The sequence below is a fragment of the Orbicella franksi genome, chromosome 6, assembly GCF_964199315.1.
Source record: "Orbicella franksi chromosome 6, jaOrbFran1.1, whole genome shotgun sequence".
Classification (NCBI taxonomy): Eukaryota; Metazoa; Cnidaria; class Anthozoa; order Scleractinia; family Merulinidae; genus Orbicella; species Orbicella franksi.
In genome coordinates, this window is record NC_138150.1 from 21876162 (window position 1) to 21895748 (window position 19587).

At 38.9% G+C, this 19587-nt stretch overlaps 2 protein-coding genes and 1 long non-coding RNA gene across 6 annotated transcripts; 1 reads left to right on the plus strand and 2 right to left on the minus strand.

Annotated features, from left to right (window-relative positions):
• Window positions 1-74: 74 nt before the first annotated feature.
• LOC145491261 (adenosine receptor A2a-like) lies at window positions 75-4584 on the minus strand. Its single transcript, XM_081470423.1, has one exon. The coding sequence runs from the start codon at window positions 2242-2244 to the stop codon at window positions 1324-1326; it is 921 nt and encodes a 306-aa protein (XP_081326549.1). The 5' UTR covers window positions 2245-4584; the 3' UTR covers window positions 75-1323.
• A 4319-nt stretch (window positions 4585-8903) lies between these two features.
• On the minus strand, window positions 8904-16003 carry LOC145491274 (ribonuclease H2 subunit C-like). Its single transcript, XM_081470444.1, has 4 exons — window positions 15395-16003; window positions 13097-13209; window positions 12790-12909; window positions 8904-11287 (listed from the first exon to the last, which is right to left on the minus strand). The coding sequence occupies exons 1-4, from the start codon at window positions 15570-15572 to the stop codon at window positions 11234-11236; spliced, it is 465 nt and encodes a 154-aa protein (XP_081326570.1). The 5' UTR covers window positions 15573-16003; the 3' UTR covers window positions 8904-11233.
• Window positions 15826-19580, plus strand: LOC145491281 (uncharacterized). 4 transcript variants are annotated; one of them, XR_014049798.1, is made up of 4 exons: window positions 15826-15890; window positions 15985-16030; window positions 18560-18616; window positions 18719-19580. It is a non-coding gene; the product is annotated as an uncharacterized LOC145491281 (long non-coding RNA). The 4 variants fall into 4 exon arrangements; XR_014049799.1 differs by having other exon boundaries at window positions 18438-19580; XR_014049800.1 differs by lacking the exon at window positions 15826-15890 and having other exon boundaries at window positions 15984-16030; window positions 18438-18616.
• Window positions 19581-19587: the final 7 nt, after the last annotated feature.

Sequence of the window (19587 nt, forward strand, 5' to 3'; positions counted from 1 at the left end):
TCTTTTATTTGCCTGAAATACTGCCCTAGCTGAGGCCCGTTTCTCGAAGGTCCCGAAAGGTTTTCGTAGCCGGAAAGCCGTAGCAAATTCTCAAACTTTATGATTACAAAGCTGTTTTATTCACATATTCTTAACATGAACAGACGTTCTTTTCACACAAGAAGTTTCAGGCGTATGTACTTCTCTGTTTTTAGATACCGACTACCTAAAAATGGCTTTGCGGGCACGAAAAGTGTTCGGAACTTTCGAGAAACGGCCCCCAGGTCCGGATTGTTGGAAAGGTGGATAACGCTATCTACTGGACAAATCGCTATCAACTGGGTAAGTGTTAAAAAACTTAAACAAACCACGGTATCCGCTGGATAGTGATTTATTGGGTGGATAGCGTTGTCCGCTTTTCAAACAACCCAGGCCAGGCCTTTAGTAACAGACCACTTTCGATACATTAAAATTCAGCACGGCAGCGAGGCTTGGAGGACACAAACAAAGGAAGTGAAATGACCATGTTTGTTCATTTCTTTTGTCTGTGTCCTTTAGGCCTCACCATCAAGCTGAATTTTAATATATCGAAAGTGGCCTATTGAATACTACCTATGTATAATGTCTACCTTGTTTCCAGGGTCCTATCGAGTTTCTTCGGGAAAGGTAGATATAGGACCCTGGGAACGAGGTTGGCGTAGATCGTCCTCGCATGACGTCATCGAGGCTAAAAAGCCACCCAAGTTTTTCTCCTCGTTAAGCTTATGACATGTTTACAACTTTTTAGGTCGACCAGTCGTTCGTTTGAAAACCAGCGAATTTTGAATTTCAAGGAGAAGTTACATTAGTAGGAAAACTTATGTAAATATTTTTCGTCTACAGCTTGGTCAATAAACACGCAGAAAAGGAAATTCGACCAATATCAAGCCGCATTGACTTCATGCTTGGTCAATAACCCATGTGTTTCTTTTTATTAACTTTGTCATGTGGCGTGAACGTGATTCGGGTAGAGCTATATACTGTCACGAACAAAGCATATTTAATAATAATTGCAGCCCGTGTAAATACCTAAGGATATCGCCTTTCAACTTCCCCTTTCGTTTAATGTAACTAAAAAAAGCAATTCGTCCTGGACACGGCGAGCAGAAATGAAATTTTGTATTTACACAACCAAAAAAAAATGTTTAAGTCTACGTCTCTATGATTTAATTTATTTCAGATCTTTGTCATTGGTTTATTATTTTGAACAGGAAAGCTACCATGAATCGGCTAAGAATCTAAATGAATTTTGTATCCCGGATCAAATTCATAATTTGACAGTTTTGTTGCAATTGACGTGAGAGTTCAGAGACAAGACACGTTTCGCAATATGTTGAACAGAGTTTGTCGAATGTGTCTCATCTTCCAACAGTAAATTACCGGATTTAAAGATGAATTAAGGAATACAAGAACCAGTGACAAAAGAAAAAACCTATGCAAAGCGATAGTCGGGCCATTGATTTTAAGGGACACCAAACTGATAAAGTGAGGTGCATAACAAACCAATACTGTAATATAAACGTAGAATATGCCGACTGCAGATTTAACAAGGCGTGCAAAATTTGCAATTTCGCTATTCTCTGCTACTTGTTGTACTTGCAGGGCCTGAAAATGATTCTTGAGGCGTCGCACAGCGAAATAAATTCTGATATAAATTACTGTTGTAAGAAGGAGGCCAATAACTCCTAGAGTAAACTTAATAAGTAGAAAAATATCGACCGAGAGCGGAGCCCAGACCATCATCAACGGAAGAAATACACTAAGAAGCCATATTGAGACCACCACAGCAACAACACGCTTGTGAGTCACAAGTTCCTGATATCTGAGATGAAGATGAATTGCCAAGAACCTGTCTAAACTGAGGGCCACAACACCAAAGAACGAAGCTTGGTAAAACGATGAAGTGGTAATTACGAAAACCATATATGTGTTGCAGCTAGGATGATTTTTCTGTAACCACTTAACCAGAAGGGAGGTGTAAAATGGCTGAACAAGTAAACCAACAGCGATGTCAGAGACAGCAAGATTCAGGAGCAGTGTCTTCAAAGTGTTTGGCAACGACGAAGTTTTTCTTATCGCGTGGATTGTCACAATGTTCAACATGATGACGGTATAGGACAGAAAGTTGTTGAGGACACAATTAGCGATGTAAGTCGAACGAAGCTCTTCAAAATCGGTGACTTTGGGATAGTAGTGCAGCAGTAACTCACAAGATGATTTGTTCATGATATCGACTCGAGTTTCGTAAGGGCTGTATTGTATACACAAGTTTTTTCAGGAGCCAGATATAGTATCCTGTCTTAACGCCGCGAACCAGCTGTACACACTTTGTGTACAATTAGTCCTTTTCAATTCCCTAGCTTTTAATTGCCCTCTAGTCCCACGCGGCCAAATTAAGTTGACTGCTAAGTCTCGGTTTAATTCTTATTGCCGATAACAAAAGAAACAACAGGTTGACGTCAGTGATGTCGGTAACATTGTCAAATATTCTTAAGAATGCAGACAGAAATAGGATGATGTGTTTGTGTTTCATAAATCTCTCACCAGTTTAGTACGTAAATCGATTGTATCGCTGTAAACTGCAGCTGTGCGTTTCCCTCCACAAATGTGCTTGATAGTGTTACTTTACAGAGACGCTTTGACCAAGTGAGGCACTACTCATGAAGAGAAACGCTTGATAATGATGAGCCCACGAACTATTTATGGTTACGCTGTGCGCTTTACGATGAAAACACAAAAGCGCTCTTGCTAAAATTTTGCTGATAAACCTCAATCAGTCGGTCGCAGAGCCTCTGTTACCACTGGTTACTAGTAGGGTTCACTGGGAATGAAATCATTTGAATTATCGTTCGATGCATTTTTCCTTCCTTTTCATTGGCCGAGAGTCCACCACATGACCTGCGAATAACTGCCTACAAATAATGGTCTGCTCATGCGTAGAACCGTCTAAATGTGTTTTGCTGCAAGTAATATTCTGCTCATGCGTAATTGTAACCACTCTCTCGCGTGAAAAATAACAAATCGCTTCCCTAAGCTGTCAGAGAGTGATTGAAATATAAAAAGACTTTGATTGAATGATAAAACGATTATTGAACTCGGCTAAATATTGCAGAGTATCGTGTTTCGTCACTGACAAATCACGATATTTTGCTGAACCTCGTCAAATAATTGCTAATTAGTAATAGCGGAGCACCATACCCATATAGGAAAGAAAAGTAAACCCATGAATTGATTTTCTCATGGTTATCATGGCTAGCAGTCTTGCTCGTGGGCGCGTACGCACGACGGCAACGGAGTGATTGATCGAGACATGTAGCCTTGGTTTACAGCGTATTCATTTTCCTCTCAAGGGAGATAAATAAGCGTAACCATATCGCGGGCTCAAGTTTCGAGCTCATCGAGATGACCCCAACGAGATCACATTTTTTTTTTTAAGTCAACCAATAGCCAAATGTTGTTTTTCGATTGGATCGCAGGCTCAAGCCAGGTTAACTTGTTGTAATCAGGGTCAGGTTGTTCTAAAGGCGTTTAAGGTTATTACAGGATTAAAACTTAACTGAAGTGTAAATTTTTCTTGTATAAAAATGTATTTACTTGTTATGTTTTGTGTAAAAATATAAAACAAACAGCGGTGATAAACATTTTAAAAACACGCATTTTATGAACTTAACGTTTCGTATGCTAGTCAATATACCTTTTCAAAAGTATAAGCATTTAAAATTTTTTGGAAAGCTATTTATACTGTATCAATGGGGTCTGGAACCTAGACAGAAAACATCTGCAGTAGAAATTTAAGAAGTTTACAAACGGAAACGGTCTGTAAAGTGACACAATGGAAAAGCTTTCCTAATAAGGTAAAAGCTTTTCACTGCTGACACTGGCATTCAATGCTGGCTGTAACTCCTGAATAAACAAGGTCTCTTTAATCTTACAATGGTGGTCAGTCTTGCCGGCGCCAAAATGTCAAAATAGTCCCATTTGATTTTGTGACCAGTTGTTTTAACGTGATCACCAATAGCAGAAGAGTGATCATGTTTTCAAAGGGCCTTGAAATGTTCCGTTTTCCCGTCGTGAAGTCTTCGCTTCCTTTTCCCAATGTAAAAATCATTTGCAGTCCCAGCAACTCTTTATAAATGACTTTGGATAATTGTGATCGGTTGAGACGGTCCTTGTATGGGAAGAAGGATTTGATGCGCCGGGTGTTTTGAAAAATAACTTTGACATTAACAGTAGAGCAGAAACGATTAACAAAAGATTTTAGACGCTTAGTAATATGATTGCCATGGAGACCTATATAAGGTAATAAAATAATAACATCTTTTTGGGGGACTGTTGCTACGGGTTCATTTGGCTTGTTCTTGTTCTTGTTCAAGACATCATTGATATTAAAAGTGATGATGCCCTGAGGGTAGCCTGTTTGCTTCAACCATGTCTGCTCTGTAATCGAAAACAAGCCTTTCAAGATCAAGGAGCGGGATTCAAGCAAGCTTGAAAAGAAGATTGATAATCTCAAACGAAAGTTTGGAATTTCTGAAGTTTCAAATTTAAATAGCGACGACATCACCTTCAACTATTCCAATCGCGTGGTAAAGGTAAGGTAAAGGTAAAATCTTTATTTAGACACGGTATTTCCTTCAGGACTATACAATATTTAATTTAAATAAATCTAACTACCTAACTAATTTAATATTGTAAATAACTACTAGAATAAGAGAAATGATAAAAACCTGCTTTACAAGGAAGCCGTGTATAAAAACAAAATAAAATTTATATAAGACCACTGTCAAAATCATAGTTCTTCAACTTAGATTTAAATTGATTAAGGGAGAGCGATTGTCTAATATTCAAGGGCAGACTATTCCATAGTACAACTCCGCTGTAAGAAAGACTTCTTTTACAGTAATTAGTGTGGGGCTGTGGGATAGCAAGCGTACCATCACTATCTCTTAACTTATAAGTCAAAGTATCGGAACGGAAGACAAAGCGTGAACAAAGATATTCCGGAACCATATTATTTACAATCTTGTACATCATTATTGATTTATTAACAAGGCGTTGACGGTCCAGTTTAACCCAGTTGACCATCCTCAACAATTCATCAGTATTACGATCGTAATTTGAAAAAGTTATGACGCGTGCTGCCCGATTTTGTAATTTTTGTAACTTTTGAGAAAGACTTTTAGAACAGGATCCCCACACCGAACTGCAGTAATCGAGATGAGGTTGGACTAATGAATTGTAAACGGAAAGTAAAGTCTTATATGGGACCGAATACCTAATACGTTTAATGGCGCTAATGCCAGAAGCAATCTTTTTGGAAAGCTCATTGATATGACACTCCTAAGTAAGATTTTCATCAATGTGTACACCTAAGGATTTAACAGTCGAGACTCGTTTTATCGGAAACTGGTTGATATTAGCAGTAGGATTCACTGTAAAATTTGAAAGCCTTTGCTTGGAACCAATCAGAAGGAATTCTGTCTTTGTCATATTTAAAGTTAGTTTGTTGGCTGCAAGCCACACACGAATTCTCTCCAAATCAAGAACATTTTGCTTACCGAAGCTGAGAAAACCGTTTTGGCACGTGGTTTACGTTTCTGTTTGCCTCCTAAAGACGTTGACAGGTATGATGTTACATGTTTCCTTGAGCTTTTCTATCGTGACCTTGTTAAACTGAACGTTCCATTGAATTAGCGAGATCCAGATCGTCTAAGAAATCAGCTGAAAAATATTTCCTACAATTACATTTATTGCTATGACTTTTCTAAACAAAAGCACATCCTCAGCAAAGATGAGTGGAGGGCCCTAGCCTGCGTAGCAAGCGTTTCTGTGGGGTTCGGGAACAAAGAATTACAGCGCCAAAATGGACCGAGTAAAAGAGGGGGGAGGGGGAGGGGAAGAAAGGAAGGAAACGCTAGCAGACAAACCCCTGGTTTCGAAAACCGCCTACTTGGCCTTTCATGCCTGAGTGCGCACACTGAGATTTCATGCTGTCATCGACTGTCATAAATTAACCAATAAAATCTTCGGCCTTCCGTAGCGGAAGTGAACTTTGAACCAAAATAAACTTTACTCGTCTAAATATGTCTGAAACAACGAGCGCACGGTGGGAACGGAGAAGTCTCGATGAATTAAATTTGGTAATTTATAATCAAGCTATATTTCTACTCAATCCGTCTAAAAGGAAGGACTGCAAGGGTGAAGTTTTAGCACAAATCTGCCAGAAAGTTAAAATGTGAGAAGTATTCCAGTCGAGTTTGTAATCCTTGTGCTCGCGTGATTCGAAATCTTGGATCACTGTATTCGTTCGTCCAGGAATCGATACAAGGTAAAATTAGCAAGTCAACTCCCACAAAGGCAATTCCAGTAAAGAAGCGTTTGCTGGAAACGCCAGATCCGCAAATCGGTTCGAGTGTTATCGCCTGTAGCAAAAACAAATAACGGAAAGTCTTCTCGGCAAACTTTGGAATTTGGACAGGAGAGGTTTCAAACATCTGAGAGGGGAAATAACGATGATCTTGACCAGTATCTGAATAAAGATAATCTTCCCCTAGGCGGCCTCCAAGTCAAAGTTGTTTATAAAATGTCCTCGTAAGAATTCCCCGCGACGAGACGACTAAATTTTTGCTAAGGCAAATATGTGACAAAAACTGGCATGCCGCAGCTAACACTATAACAAATCATTCAGAATCGTATCCAGAGGTTCTAAATGCCGTCAACAAAAATGCTTCTAATGAAATGTCAGAGTACCCACGACAACATGTTGCCATGTACCAAGCCAGACGAAATCACTCGGTTTTCCCACGCAGTAGTGTGAATTTTCTGTCTTGTGGTTTATTATCTTGTCCTTGGCGCGTGTGGCATTCAAGAAAGTAATGTTAAAATTAAAGGAACAGCTGCAAATTGTGTCGCGCTTGCTTCCGCAGTGATTTGCAGACTTCGAAAAACCAAAGCGTCGGCATTGCACTACAGGATTTCTACCGTACTGTCGAAGCTGACGACTAAATCCTCGTTCAGCGAGAAAAGTTAAAGCGTCTTGTAACTAAGCTTCGAACGCGTCTTCCCCTTTTGTCTGGCACTCGAAGGTATTAAAATACCTTTGATCAACACATGTCAATAATATTGGACTAGCACAGCCAATCACGAGCTCCGTTCGCTGGCGAACGGAGGTTTTCAAAATCCAGGGGTTTGTCTGCAAGCGTTTCCTTCCTTCCCCTCTCCCACCCCCCTCTTTCTTTTTTTTGGTTCTCACCCCATTTTCCGCGCAGACAAAACACCGAAAATCCCGTTCCTCGGTCTTTCTTTGCTTCCAAACCCCACGAAAACGCTTGCTGCGCAGGCTAGGAGGGCCCTAAATGATTTACGCAGTGGGTGACAGCATCATAAAGGACTGTGCAATAATTACCTGGAGGGGGCTGGGAAATGGGTGAAATATGCCCTAAAACTAAGTCATACCCCCCTCTCATTAAGCAGAAATTAATTTCATCCCCCCCCCACATAATGATAATATTAAGGCTACCCCCCCCTCCCCTTCCTTGAAAAAAGTCTTCTCCCATTGATTCCCTCATATTTAGTTTGAATACGTCGGAGAGTCATTTGAAGAGTCATCAGAATCACTGGACTCTGAGCTTGTGTCGTCTTCGCATGAATTGGGAGATTTCTCACCTTCTACACCATCACTGGCACTAAGGCTCCCGCGTGGGTGGGTGAGAAGTCGATCAATCAACTCAGCCTTGCTTCCACTTATCTTAAGACCTTTTTGCTTTAGATACATTTTCAGCTGCTTGTTGGTAAGCGCTTTTGTTTGTGTTTTATTTACCATACTTTAAATTTGTATTGGTATTAAAATCTCAACAGTTGGGTTTTTCATTCTGCTAAATTATGATGCCGTGTGTGCTAACATTGGTATCTTTCTTTTTCATTGAATAACATTATAGTGCTACTTTTGCAACTTTTAATTAAAGTTTCCTGTTTTATTAAATCTTAGTGCAAATAAAGTAGCACTGTTTTAACATATATAACAGTGGCATTCCTTTCCTACTGCATGACAGATAAGAAAACAGCAGTTCATAGATCAGAACACCTTTAATAGAGTTGATAAATTTGTCAGTTTTATTCCAATGTTAGTATTTATATTTGAACTCTAATAACTCTTCCACTACTTTTCCAGTTTGCAAAAAGGAATGAAAAAGTAATGCTCCCCGTGTATGTATTAAATTTTACATCCAACCCCCCTCCTCTCTCTTGTTGTCATTTTCTCTTATACCCCCCCTCTAATCTTCCAATCCCCGCCTCCAGGTGATTATTATTGCACACTCCCTAATTACGAAACCAAACAAAGGAAATGGCATTGTTATTGTTAGCAGACTTGACTATCTTAACAAAATGAAGCAGTTGCTCTCTGATAACACCAAATTCAAACCATTGACACAAAATCCCACTAAAGGTAGGGAAGAGAGCCTTTCTTCCTATCTCCGCAAACTACGAAAGGAAGGAATAATTGATGACACAGTTTTCCAGAAGATTTTACCCGGTGGGTCTTCCCCAGGTGTTTTATATGGCCTCCCAAAGGTTCACAAGACTGGATGCCCCTTCCGCCGTATTGTTTCCTCAGTGAACACGCACAATTACAACCTGGCTTCTTACCTTGTTAGCATACTTCAGCCGATATCCACCAATCAACATACAGTTTAAGATTCATTTCGTTTTGCAGACTGGGCTAAATCTTACAAACATAATAATGGCATGTGCTCTTTCGCTGTCGAGATCTCAAAAGGCTTTTGCTGCAAAATGGCTACTCTCAGGGCATCATCACTTTTAATATCAATGTCCTGAACAAGAGCAAGAACAAGCCAAATGAACCCGTAGCAACAGTCCCCCCCCAAAATGTTATTTTATTACCTTATATAGGTCTATATAGCAATCATATTACTAAGCGTCCAAATTCTTGTGTAAATCGTTTCTACTCTTTTGTTAATGTCAAAGCTATTTTTCAAATCACCCGGCGCATCAAATCCTTCTTCCCATACAAGGACCGTCTCAACTGATCACAATTATCCAAAGTCATTTATAAAGAGTTGCTGGGACTGCAAATGATTTTTACATTGGGAAAACGAAGCGAAGACTTCACGACGGGAAAACGGAACATTTCAAGGCCCTTTGAAAACATGATCACTCTTCTGCTATTGGTGATCACGTTAAAACAACTGGTCACAAAATCAAATGGGACTATTTTGACATTTTGGCGCCGGCAAGACTGACCACCACTGTAAGGTTAAAGAGACCTTGTTTATTCAGGAGTTGCAGCCAGCATTGAATGCCAATGTCAGCAGTGAAAAGCTTTTGCTTTATTAAGAAAGCTTTTCCATTGTGTCACTTTACAGACAGTTTCCGTTTGTAAACTTCTTAAATTTCTACTGCAGATGTTTTCTGCCTAGGTTCCAGACCCCATTGATACAGTATAAATAGCTTTACAAAAAATTTTTAACGGTTATACTTTTGAAAATGTATGTTGACTATTATACGAAACGTTCAGTTCATAAAATGCAGGTTTTTAAAATGTTAATCACCGCTGTTTGTTTCATATTTTTAACCAAGCTACGATGGCCGAAGACCAAGAGTTTATATGATAATGTTTTGTGTAGTTTGAGATTACTCCAACTCAACACCGAAGGCCAAACAATATAAACAGAAAACCTCACCGCAAAGTTACAAAACTAATTACTCCAATCAAAATTCTCGCTTATCCGGCCTGGGTACAACTCGGCCCACGAGCTTCACTTTCAGGCTTGGCTAAATCTATATATTAGTAATTGGTCCTCGTGTCGTGCAATTCAGGGAGTAATTTGAAAATCTGACGAGCGCGAAGCGCGAGGCCGATTTAAAATTACGAGCACGATTTCTCCCTAAATTGTACGACACGAGGACCAATTACTTAGTAATCGTATTTATAACAAATTTCGAAAACAAAAAAGTCTTTGGAGAAATGAACTTATATGGAAAGTCCCGAGAATATTATTAAGAATCTTTATAACTAAAAGATCGACAATCGAGATAGCTTTCTTTAAGTCTGGTGGTTTCCTGGAGGTCTCCTTACCTTGCTTAATTTGTTGTAATTTTAAAATACAATTTTGTAAGGCAACTGAAATAAATGATGATGACAATGATAATGAATCAACTACGCAAATTAAAGTTCTCATCGTACGCATGCTACACTCTTTCCACCGCGTGTTAATGAGTAGTACTGAAGACTTACTGAGGAGAGCAGGAATTGTTCAGACGTGACAAAAGAAATAGTACAAAATTAAATGACAATATCTCAGAATTAAATACTTGTGAGAGGACAATCAGCATAAGTGTCATTGCAACTGTTTTGATTTCTACTTCAGCTAATTGCGCACTGTTTGGTTAGTGCCTCTTTGTTACGCTAGTGAGTTCGCGTGCCATGTTCGTTGTGTGTTTGTCACGGCCATAAATCGATGTGGAAAACTTACAGTATGGCATCGAACTCGGTTAGTAAGAGGAATATAGCCATGGTGATCACCACTGAAACTTAAATGCTGTTTCAAATAATCTCAGTTTTTCCCCACCATGCAGAACTGCTTATTTTCAACAGTGAAGACATTGACTAAGCTATAGGCGAATCTTTGTTTACACTTTTTGCCTCATTAGCATTTGCTTATCACTATCTGATGACACTAATCAAAGAAAAACTCTGAATATTGAAAGGGCATAACAGGGTTTCAGATACCTCTGAAAATTTGAGCCCAATACACGGAATGGTTTTGGAGATATTCTCTTCTAAAAACTCGAAATTTTACAGAGAAATGTATGGCTCATTAACTTTTTTGCCACGCAGCAATTTTTTAGTTTTTGATGGCTGATATTTCCTTCAATTTTGCTTGCAAAGAGCTGAAAGTTGCACAAAATTGCTCAACTTAAATCAGCTTTATCAACTTTTCCATTTAGTTCATATATACGGCCACGGCTTCTATGAGTCAAGTCGTATGCTAATGAGGAAAAATGTAAACAATGACATCAGCAAAGATTCGCCTATATACAAACAAGCAACAAAACTGGGCAGCACCATATTAACAATTTTCTCGATTGACTAAGTCCAATCTTGGCCATTACCTCAGGTGAAGAATTCATGAATGCAAACTGTACATGTTTTAATTTAGGCTCTGTAATGAACAATGTTGTAAATATATGTTGATCATCTGATGTTTTCCGGTGTGGCATTCTGATTTTCAACATCCCCACCGTGAAGCTAAGGAAAAAAAAAACACCTCTTAAGTAATCAGGTAACAAAGATTAGCACTTCGTACAACAAACAAAACTTTCTGGGTTTAGTTTTATAATGAGGACACTTGAACCATGAACACTATCAACACTTGACAATTTTTTGTGCATTTTGTTAGTGACTGAGGAATGAAGGCGCTATGTAAAAATTGACAAGCGTATTTCACATGACTGTCTAAACCATAAAACTGCTAGCCTTGTACATGTTGAGTGTTCACAGTTCAGTATGTCGTGCATAAACAAGTTGTGCCATTTAAATCGTCCCTGCCAATGATTTTTCAGTTACTAAGATTTTGATCCTTTTTTTTTTTTTTTTTTTTTTTGAGGTGGATCATAAAACTCACTCAGTCAAACTCGTTTGTTCAATATTATTTTGTATTTATTATACGGCTGTGTCTCATAAGGACTGGGAACTACAGAATTCACGAATTTGATCGGCTGAAATCAATGTTGACTCTGGCATCTAGACCGCTTACATTTTGCAGTGAAAAAGCTGCCAACTAAAATACAAAAATATTGACTATTTTCTTCTGGTATTAGTTCCAGAAAATATTCACATTATGGAAGTGCCAAAAGGAATGATGAGAAGAAATGTAAAGTAGGCGAGCAGCTCATCACCGTTCGCAAACAAGATATCAGCTAGTATAAACCAGTTACACTAAATGAATAAAATTTTTCTTGTTTGCCATATAATATCTTACTAATCAAGCTTAGTCAGTCTGTATGGGAGAATCTTGACCTCGGTCATGTGTACAAACCTCACTGCATTTGGTCTGTACTCATGACCTCGGTCAAGATTCTCCAATACAGAACTCCTGCTTGGTTAATATGGGCTAAGTAATTTTTATATGCAGTAATACTGGTGAGGGTCAAGTCTGCATACGAGCCAAGTGGACCATCAGGCCAAAGCTTATACCGGTTTCTGTAGCAAGAAGCGATTAGGAGCATTTCTACTCCCTCCTGGTAGGGATGCTAGTCCATTGCAGGGTTACCCCCAGCATTAAATTTGCTGCTACCCATTTATACACCTGGGTGGAGAGAAGCACTGTGAGAGTTAAGTGTCTCGCCCAAGAACATAACACAATGTCCCCAGCCAGGGCTCGAACCAAGACCGCTCGATCTGGAGACGAGTGCACTAACCATGAGCCAGCCTTGCTTGCATTTTGATTGGATTTTACTTATGATCTATTGGAGGACAGACATATAGATAATGTCATCAACACTTTTTTTGGTTTCTTCACTATATAAAACAGATAGATTCCATGTTGTCGGGCGTCTGTTCAGTCATAGATAACAGAAGACGTCAAAATGTGGTAAAAACATCAGTGACACACTTGGCTAATGGTGAGTGTACCACTTTTTGCTCTTATCACATTTTGATGGAATCTATTTAATAATAATATTATTATATATGCATACACTTTCAAATGTACTTTTGTATGTGTAAATGACATAATTTCCATTACTTACTGCAGAGGCTATATTTATCCATTGCATGGCTTTGACAATAGCATCATTATTTGATGGTGGAGTCTCTAAGTTCCAGTAAGTGAACTGTGAGAACTTGTGAGTGGCTTTCATCACCCGCTCCTAAAAATAATCCCAGCACAAGTTGACTAGTACATCAGAAATATGTTTCAAATAAAGAAGACCTCCCCAAAACTGGGCTAATGTATTAGAGAAAGCCTCTTAACAGTAGACACTACATGCAAAGTTGTTTATTGTAATTTGCGACCTCAAGACATGTCTAAAGATTGTCTAGAAACTTAGTTCTTACCTCTTCATCAGTAAATGGTCTCTTTTCCTCTTTCATCACATACCCAGTGTATCCTGCTGGTAAGTTAAGAACACAACCCTGAAGACCACATCCTCGAAAGGATGCACTCAAGACTAAGAATTAAATAAAAAATCCAACTTTAAAGGAATATTAAAAACATCAGATTACTCTCTTATGTCTACAGAACATGAAGGTTGTTCAACAGGTCAAGCTTAACTCTAGCTCCCACTCTGGCAAGATATATGGGTTACTGACCAAAAGTGAGGTAAAGATGGCTGGATATTAGCCAAGTTCTTTTTTTGCATGTTTATGGACTGAGATGGAGTTGAGGTCCATAAGCATGCAAAAATAGAACGAGGTCAATATCCAGTCATTTTGATTGAACAAGCTTGGATTCATTATATGGAAAAAAGAACACTATTTTTATGCAGGACACAGCGGGTAATGCCGAGCACGCAAGATAGCACCATCTAATAAGAGATGCTATTCCACCCTGGGTTACTGACAGAATGTTTGAATTTACCCTTGCTTACAGTTTTCTGGAGAGCATCAAACTCATGGATCGAGCAAGGCTTGTAAAGATTAATTCTCACAGTTGCATAACTTTACATGTGCAAGAAAAGAGAGCAATTCACAATAAAATCACAAAGATTCCATCCAGGAAATGAACTCTGATCTCTTGAACCAGGTTCCACTGAGCTACATTGTACATTTTGTAAAAATGATAGTTCTTGTAGTGACAAAAATCTTGAAGGAGAGCTCACCATCATATAACTTCTGTAGTAGTTAGTTATGCAGTTCAAATATTTATATCATGACGAAGCCAGGAGAGCAATGAAATATTATGCTTTAACTTTTCTCAATACCAGCATACAATAAATCTCCAGTATATTAGTAATGATTTTGGTTGTAAAATGATTAATTTTGGAAAGAAATGCAGTTAAATCCATAGTTACTCCAAGTAAAGTCTGCCCTTCAGCCTGACTTGGCCCATTAGGCTGTTACTTATCTCTGGTTTCCTGGGTATGAAGTAACAAGGAAAATTCCTACCTCCCCACCTCTGAAGATGGGAGGCAAGACCATGGCAGGATTACCCCCAACAAGTGCCCATTTGGACACCTGGGTAGAGAGAGGCATTGTGAGAGTAAAGTGTCTTGCCCAGGAACACAGTGCACTGATCCTACTCAGGGCTTGATCCTGCAAGCAAGGCCCTAGCCAATGACACACTCCCAGAGCCTATGGACTAGCTGGCAGGCCTGATTTCATGTGATGCTATAATGGGTGATTCCAGAAAATATCCATACCCTATCACGGGTGGCAAGGACATTTTACCCACTGCCTCCCCCCTTGCCTTCAGAAATTTCAAAATGCTCTACCCCTCCTGCCTGTGGTATGGTATGGATATTTTCTGGAATCACCCAATGCAGCTCATCGATGTATGCTAACACTATATATTAATAATTATTGTTGAGTTGCACTAAGCAGAGTACAATTCAGAAAGTAACTGGGCAAGTGATTTCAAATTTGAACTTATGAGAACAGTAATCTAACTCTCCTCTCTTCTTGTCTCTTTCTCATGTCTATTTCAATAGTTTAACAAACAGCCAGCCAGAAAACTGCAAGAACACATTAAAGGCTTTATTAAGAAGAAAATGACACAGGTGTCCAGTTTCAGGTGTCTAATTACAAGTCATGTTATTGATCAGCCGTAATAGCAGATTTGCATGTTGTCGTCATTTGACTACAACTACAAGAATTCCTTTCGTTTTTTCTTTATTATTCAAATTTTGAATTCCCAGTGGGGTTTAAATAACAATTGCCCTAATTAGCATAAGAAACAGAAAAACTGAAGGATTTTGGTAGTTGTAGTCAAATGACGCCATTATGCAAATCGCCTATTAGATGCCTTTTTGATCCTATGCCATTGAACTGACAAAATAAGTAAATAGAGAACCAATCAGATCTCAAGAATTTGGTTATGGACACGATAATCTGTCAACCACTACGAGCTGGTACCTATTTTTGACTGACTTGGGGTGCATTCCACTGGGATGATCTGGATCAGGATCCGTGACCCAAGATCACTACGATCATGATGCATCAAAAGAACTGATGTATCTGTGACCAAAGTGGATTCATCAGTTCCTTTGATGCACTATGATCTGAGTGATATTGGATCACTGATCCCGATCGAGATCACCCCAAAGGAACGCACCCTTGTTTATAAGATCAAGTGATCAATTACACCAGTCCTTTTTCCACGAAACAATCTGAGCTTAAGTTTATGTGTAATCCAACCTTTTTCTCCGTTTTGCACTCCTGTAGTCGTCCCCTCTTCTCGCACAGATGTATCAAAATAAGATGACACTGGTGCCTCTCCATCATGATCAATCTCGCAGGGCATCAAATGAACTCGGCTAGACTCCGAGCAGCTTGAAACCGCGGCTTGAGAGATCCTGACGCTACCAGAAGTCATGTTTCAAGCACAGTAAAAGCACGAAAGGACTACGTTCACGGACGCTTGAGGTGTCAAAACAACTTCTTTTTAATTGCAGCCTCCTCTGGAACTCAAGAAATCAACAAAGGTTGCAGATTTAGCAAAGACAACGAAATCGGCTGCGAAATCTACAACAACCATCTACAACGAATTGCGCGGGAAATCACATGCAACCGCAATCCTCAGCGGCTTACCAAATTAGAGTATGCGTTTGTTTACCAACAGTTTTCACAATGGTGGATCTTCCGGTTGTAATTTGACGTTGAAAACTTTGAAGATTCTTATGGGATGAGAAGGGTAAGAAGTACAAAGCTGGTCTAAATAGAAGTAAAAGACATTAGAATTTAAAGGATTCTTGGATAATCAATTGAGAATTTGCTCTGTTTTGTAGGGTGGCCATACCTTCCCTGGCCGCCGATCAGCCGTTGGACGCGCCGGTAATTTAAAAGCTATTTTGTTGTATTTTGTTTTGTCGACAAATGGTGTATTTTTTTGTCGACAAATGGTGTATTATAGTAGTACTTAATTTGTTAGTACTAGTTATGAATTGGATCAGGCAACTTCGGAATTTGGAACAGAATCTGTAATGATGAAAATAACGCGCGTGTGGAAAAGCAGAATCGGGAATTCGGAAATTTGGAATCCCGGAAACGGAACCGGAACGGGAACTGGAACTGGAACTGGAACTGGAACCAGAACCAGAACCAGAACCAGACAAATAAGAATTGCAGATGTGTTTTCGGTTCTGGTTTGCTGCTTCTGGTTCCGTTTCTCGATTCCGAATTCCATCTTTTCCATATGCCCAAAGTAACTAGATTTATTTGGACAGTTAACTTAACATTAACTGCAGTTAGGAGTTTAACCTAACTGCAATTGTCGGCCCAAGAATTTGACTATTTTTAAATTGTTTTTTTGGCTGTATCTAGATCTACCTTTTAATTTATATGTATCTGATATGCATCTTTGTTTTCTCTTAAACAAGCACAGTAAGGTACCTTTTTTATTGCATTAAATCAGTCTATAATTTATTGCCTTTCCACTGAATGAGTAAGAAAAAATTTTAACGTAAAATAAAAAAATTACTGCCAAAAATGTTTACTGACCCTTTCACTCATGACCTGAACCTTACCACCCCTACAGGATGCACGCTAGAAAGACTTTTTGTCAACTCTGATCCTAGATGTACATTTTTGCCAAGAAAAACATAACAAATTGTTCCTTTAAGACAATGCAATGTATCTATTGAAACTTTTTAATATTGACTCCATGTGTTTGGCCACTGATACCCCGAAACGTAGCAGCATTCAGAAAAAGAAAAACGCACTTAATAGGTACCATTGCAGGGATTTTTGATGCACCTTTGGCGAGTTAGGACTCTTAAATGAGCACCGTACCACATGTTTTTTATCGCACATTTCGAATACCTGCATTAATAGGAACAACCACAAAAAATTCGAAAAAAATCTAATGTCAAGTGTTATTTCTAGGGAATCACCTCAACAGACAGCATGACTTTACTGACTCTGAAGATGACTTTACTTTACTGTGTTGAAATGTCAGTCACTTTATTGACTTGACAATCACATTTCTAAAGGTACTGACATTCTTGACCTCTAACCATAACAAACGAACCGGTTTTGTTACTACACACCTGAACATGTTCCACCAGAACATAACAGTTTTTTTGTTTTCTCCAGAGTGGCTGATTGTTAGATTTCAAGTCCATTTAATTAAAAATATGTGCTACATCACTTATAAAATATAGTCATCACTCAGCATATTCAGTGTGAAAAGAAAGTCATGTTGATAGCCCACTTAGCCAGTGGACATTGATCTGAGTCAGGCCATTAGGGATTCTGTTCATCACTTGACTAAAGGGCAAGTGAAGTTTCTTGGAAAAATTTTGAGGAAATTCAAATTACTGAAGTACTCTATGAGATGAAATATTTCTGGGGGCTAATGAGAAGGTCTTTCGATTTGGTTTTCTTTGCACCTGGACATTCTTGATTTCGCATCTGTAATTCAACAATTTATATACAACTGTTTGGAGTTACAGTCAAACCACTTTAATACAGACACCAAACGGGCAGACCTGAGTGTCTGTATCATGGAGATTACTATAGAGAAAGAGATCACATGAATTCTGGTTTTTCTGGGACCAAGTATACTGTCTGTAATGTAGGGGTGTCCATGGAGGCGTCCATAAGGAGTGGTTTGGCTGTATTTGAAATGATGATTATGACCCACAGAATGAATTTACTAGCTTGTATTGAAGCAGGTGTATCAATGTATGTAAATGTTCTTTAGTTGACTCCAGATAGCTTGAGGCTGGTTTACAATAATGATTATAACTTCAGGCAATATCAGTAATATCTTTTACTTAACAATTAACCCATATTGTCACCCAACAACAACAGTGACATATACATGTAATAGACAAATAATCCGGGAATGTCTTCTGTCAATTGCATTGTGGATTGCTACATTGTTATCTTTTGGTTTTGAAACGCAGTGGAATATGGATCTCTTGAACCCTCAATTTTTTTAAATCTCCCAATAACTTGAACCTCAAGTTTTTTCCCTCTCCTCAGTTGAACAATGTAATTTTACCCCAGATTTCTCAAACTACCAGATTCTCAAACCAATTTTTGTTTCCCTTGGAGGTTCGAAAAATCAGGATTCTTCTATAAAATCAAGTTTCCTGTTGTATTCCAAAAAGTAGATGTAACAATTTTTTCAAAGAGTGTACTTGGGAACTAGGGAATACTGCAAGAAAACACTGCTGAGTATACCATTTTGTTTTACTTTATAAGCAACTGCTTATACCTGCCATTTCATCCACAGACTCAAATATGACATTAGTTATGTCTTAACACCGAGAGGGATGTGGTTCAATTGGTGATATCAACAGTGTAGTAGACATTGTCTGAAGATCATCTCATGAGCTTTATATTTGATATCTCCAGCTTCAGGCCGAGCAGCATTAGATCAGGATTTAGATTCCATTCTGGGTGGTAATGATGGTAAGCGTTGAAGTCTCAAGTTTCTTTATTTCCATACAACAAACTGTGTGCAAAAACCCACTGGATTAAAAAACGTTCACACACCTTATCTTATATTAACAGAAGTTTTGTTGTCTGAAGCAATGATGATCTGGGACTTGGTGATGAATTGTTTGGAAGTGAGCGGCCCTCTACAGCTCTGAGCGAAAGATTGCGCAGAAGGCAGGCAAAGAGAGAGGGCAAAGTTGAAAAAATTAATGGGTCGTATTTGGATGATAACAAGACACCACCAGAACGAAACAAGCCAGCGAGAAGAGAAACAACGAGTAATGGTAGGGACGTCTCTACAGTTTCAGATTCTCCCTGGACTATAGCACACGTTTTTTTAAAATTTGATTGTAAAAGTAACGTCTGAAGTTTGCTTAAGTGGATAGAATACTCAATGCAGTGGTTTCATTAAAATTTTCAGTAGGAGGGTAACTGGTTTTCACAGGCGGGCAAAACGTTTTGAACTAAACTTCTTTACAAGAAAAACTTTCCTCTAGATGGTCAAAGCAGGCGGGCAAAATAATAGTAATAATAAAAACTACTTAAATTGTACTTTTTAACATACAATGATCAAAGGCGCATTACATCATAAATTCTGAAAATCATCGTCACATCCTGTCAGTTTGCTCGGTAACTGGCCTTAAAGGAAACCTCTCAGTCACACTGTCATTGCACATGTACATGCAGTCCATCGCAATTTCTGTGCCCCATTTTATTTATAGTTACATTGGTGTCAATCTTTGATTGACAGAAGTTAACGTATGGGAGCACAGCCTATGCCTCGACCCGGTGCAGCCTCGCTCGCACGCGGGGATCTGGCTTCACGCGCTTTTGCAGTTTGCTCTGTGGAAGTTGTTTGTGTTTGTTCCCGCCCTTCCTTTCACTACCCCAGTCCGTCATCTCCCTGCTCCCCCTTTTTTATTTTATTTTCTTTCTTCACTGGC

What these genes read in the sequence shown, in the direction of transcription:
- LOC145491261 (XM_081470423.1), bottom strand. Translation starts at nt 2,244, where the DNA reads ATGAACAAATCATCTTGTGAGTTACTGCTGCACTACTATCCCAAAGTC.
- LOC145491274 (XM_081470444.1), bottom strand. Translation starts at nt 15,572, where the DNA reads ATGACTTCTGGTAGCGTCAGGATCTCTCAAGCCGCGGTTTCAAGCTGC. An exon ending in GACCATTTACTGATGAAGAG is followed by an intron (nt 12,910 to 13,096) that starts GTAAGAACTAAG and finishes GATTATTTTTAG; the next exon opens with GAGCGGGTGATGAAAGCCAC. An exon ending in GGATAAATATAGCCTCTGCA is followed by an intron (nt 11,288 to 12,789) that starts GTAAGTAATGGA and finishes TTTTTTCCTTAG; the next exon opens with CTTCACGGTGGGGATGTTGA.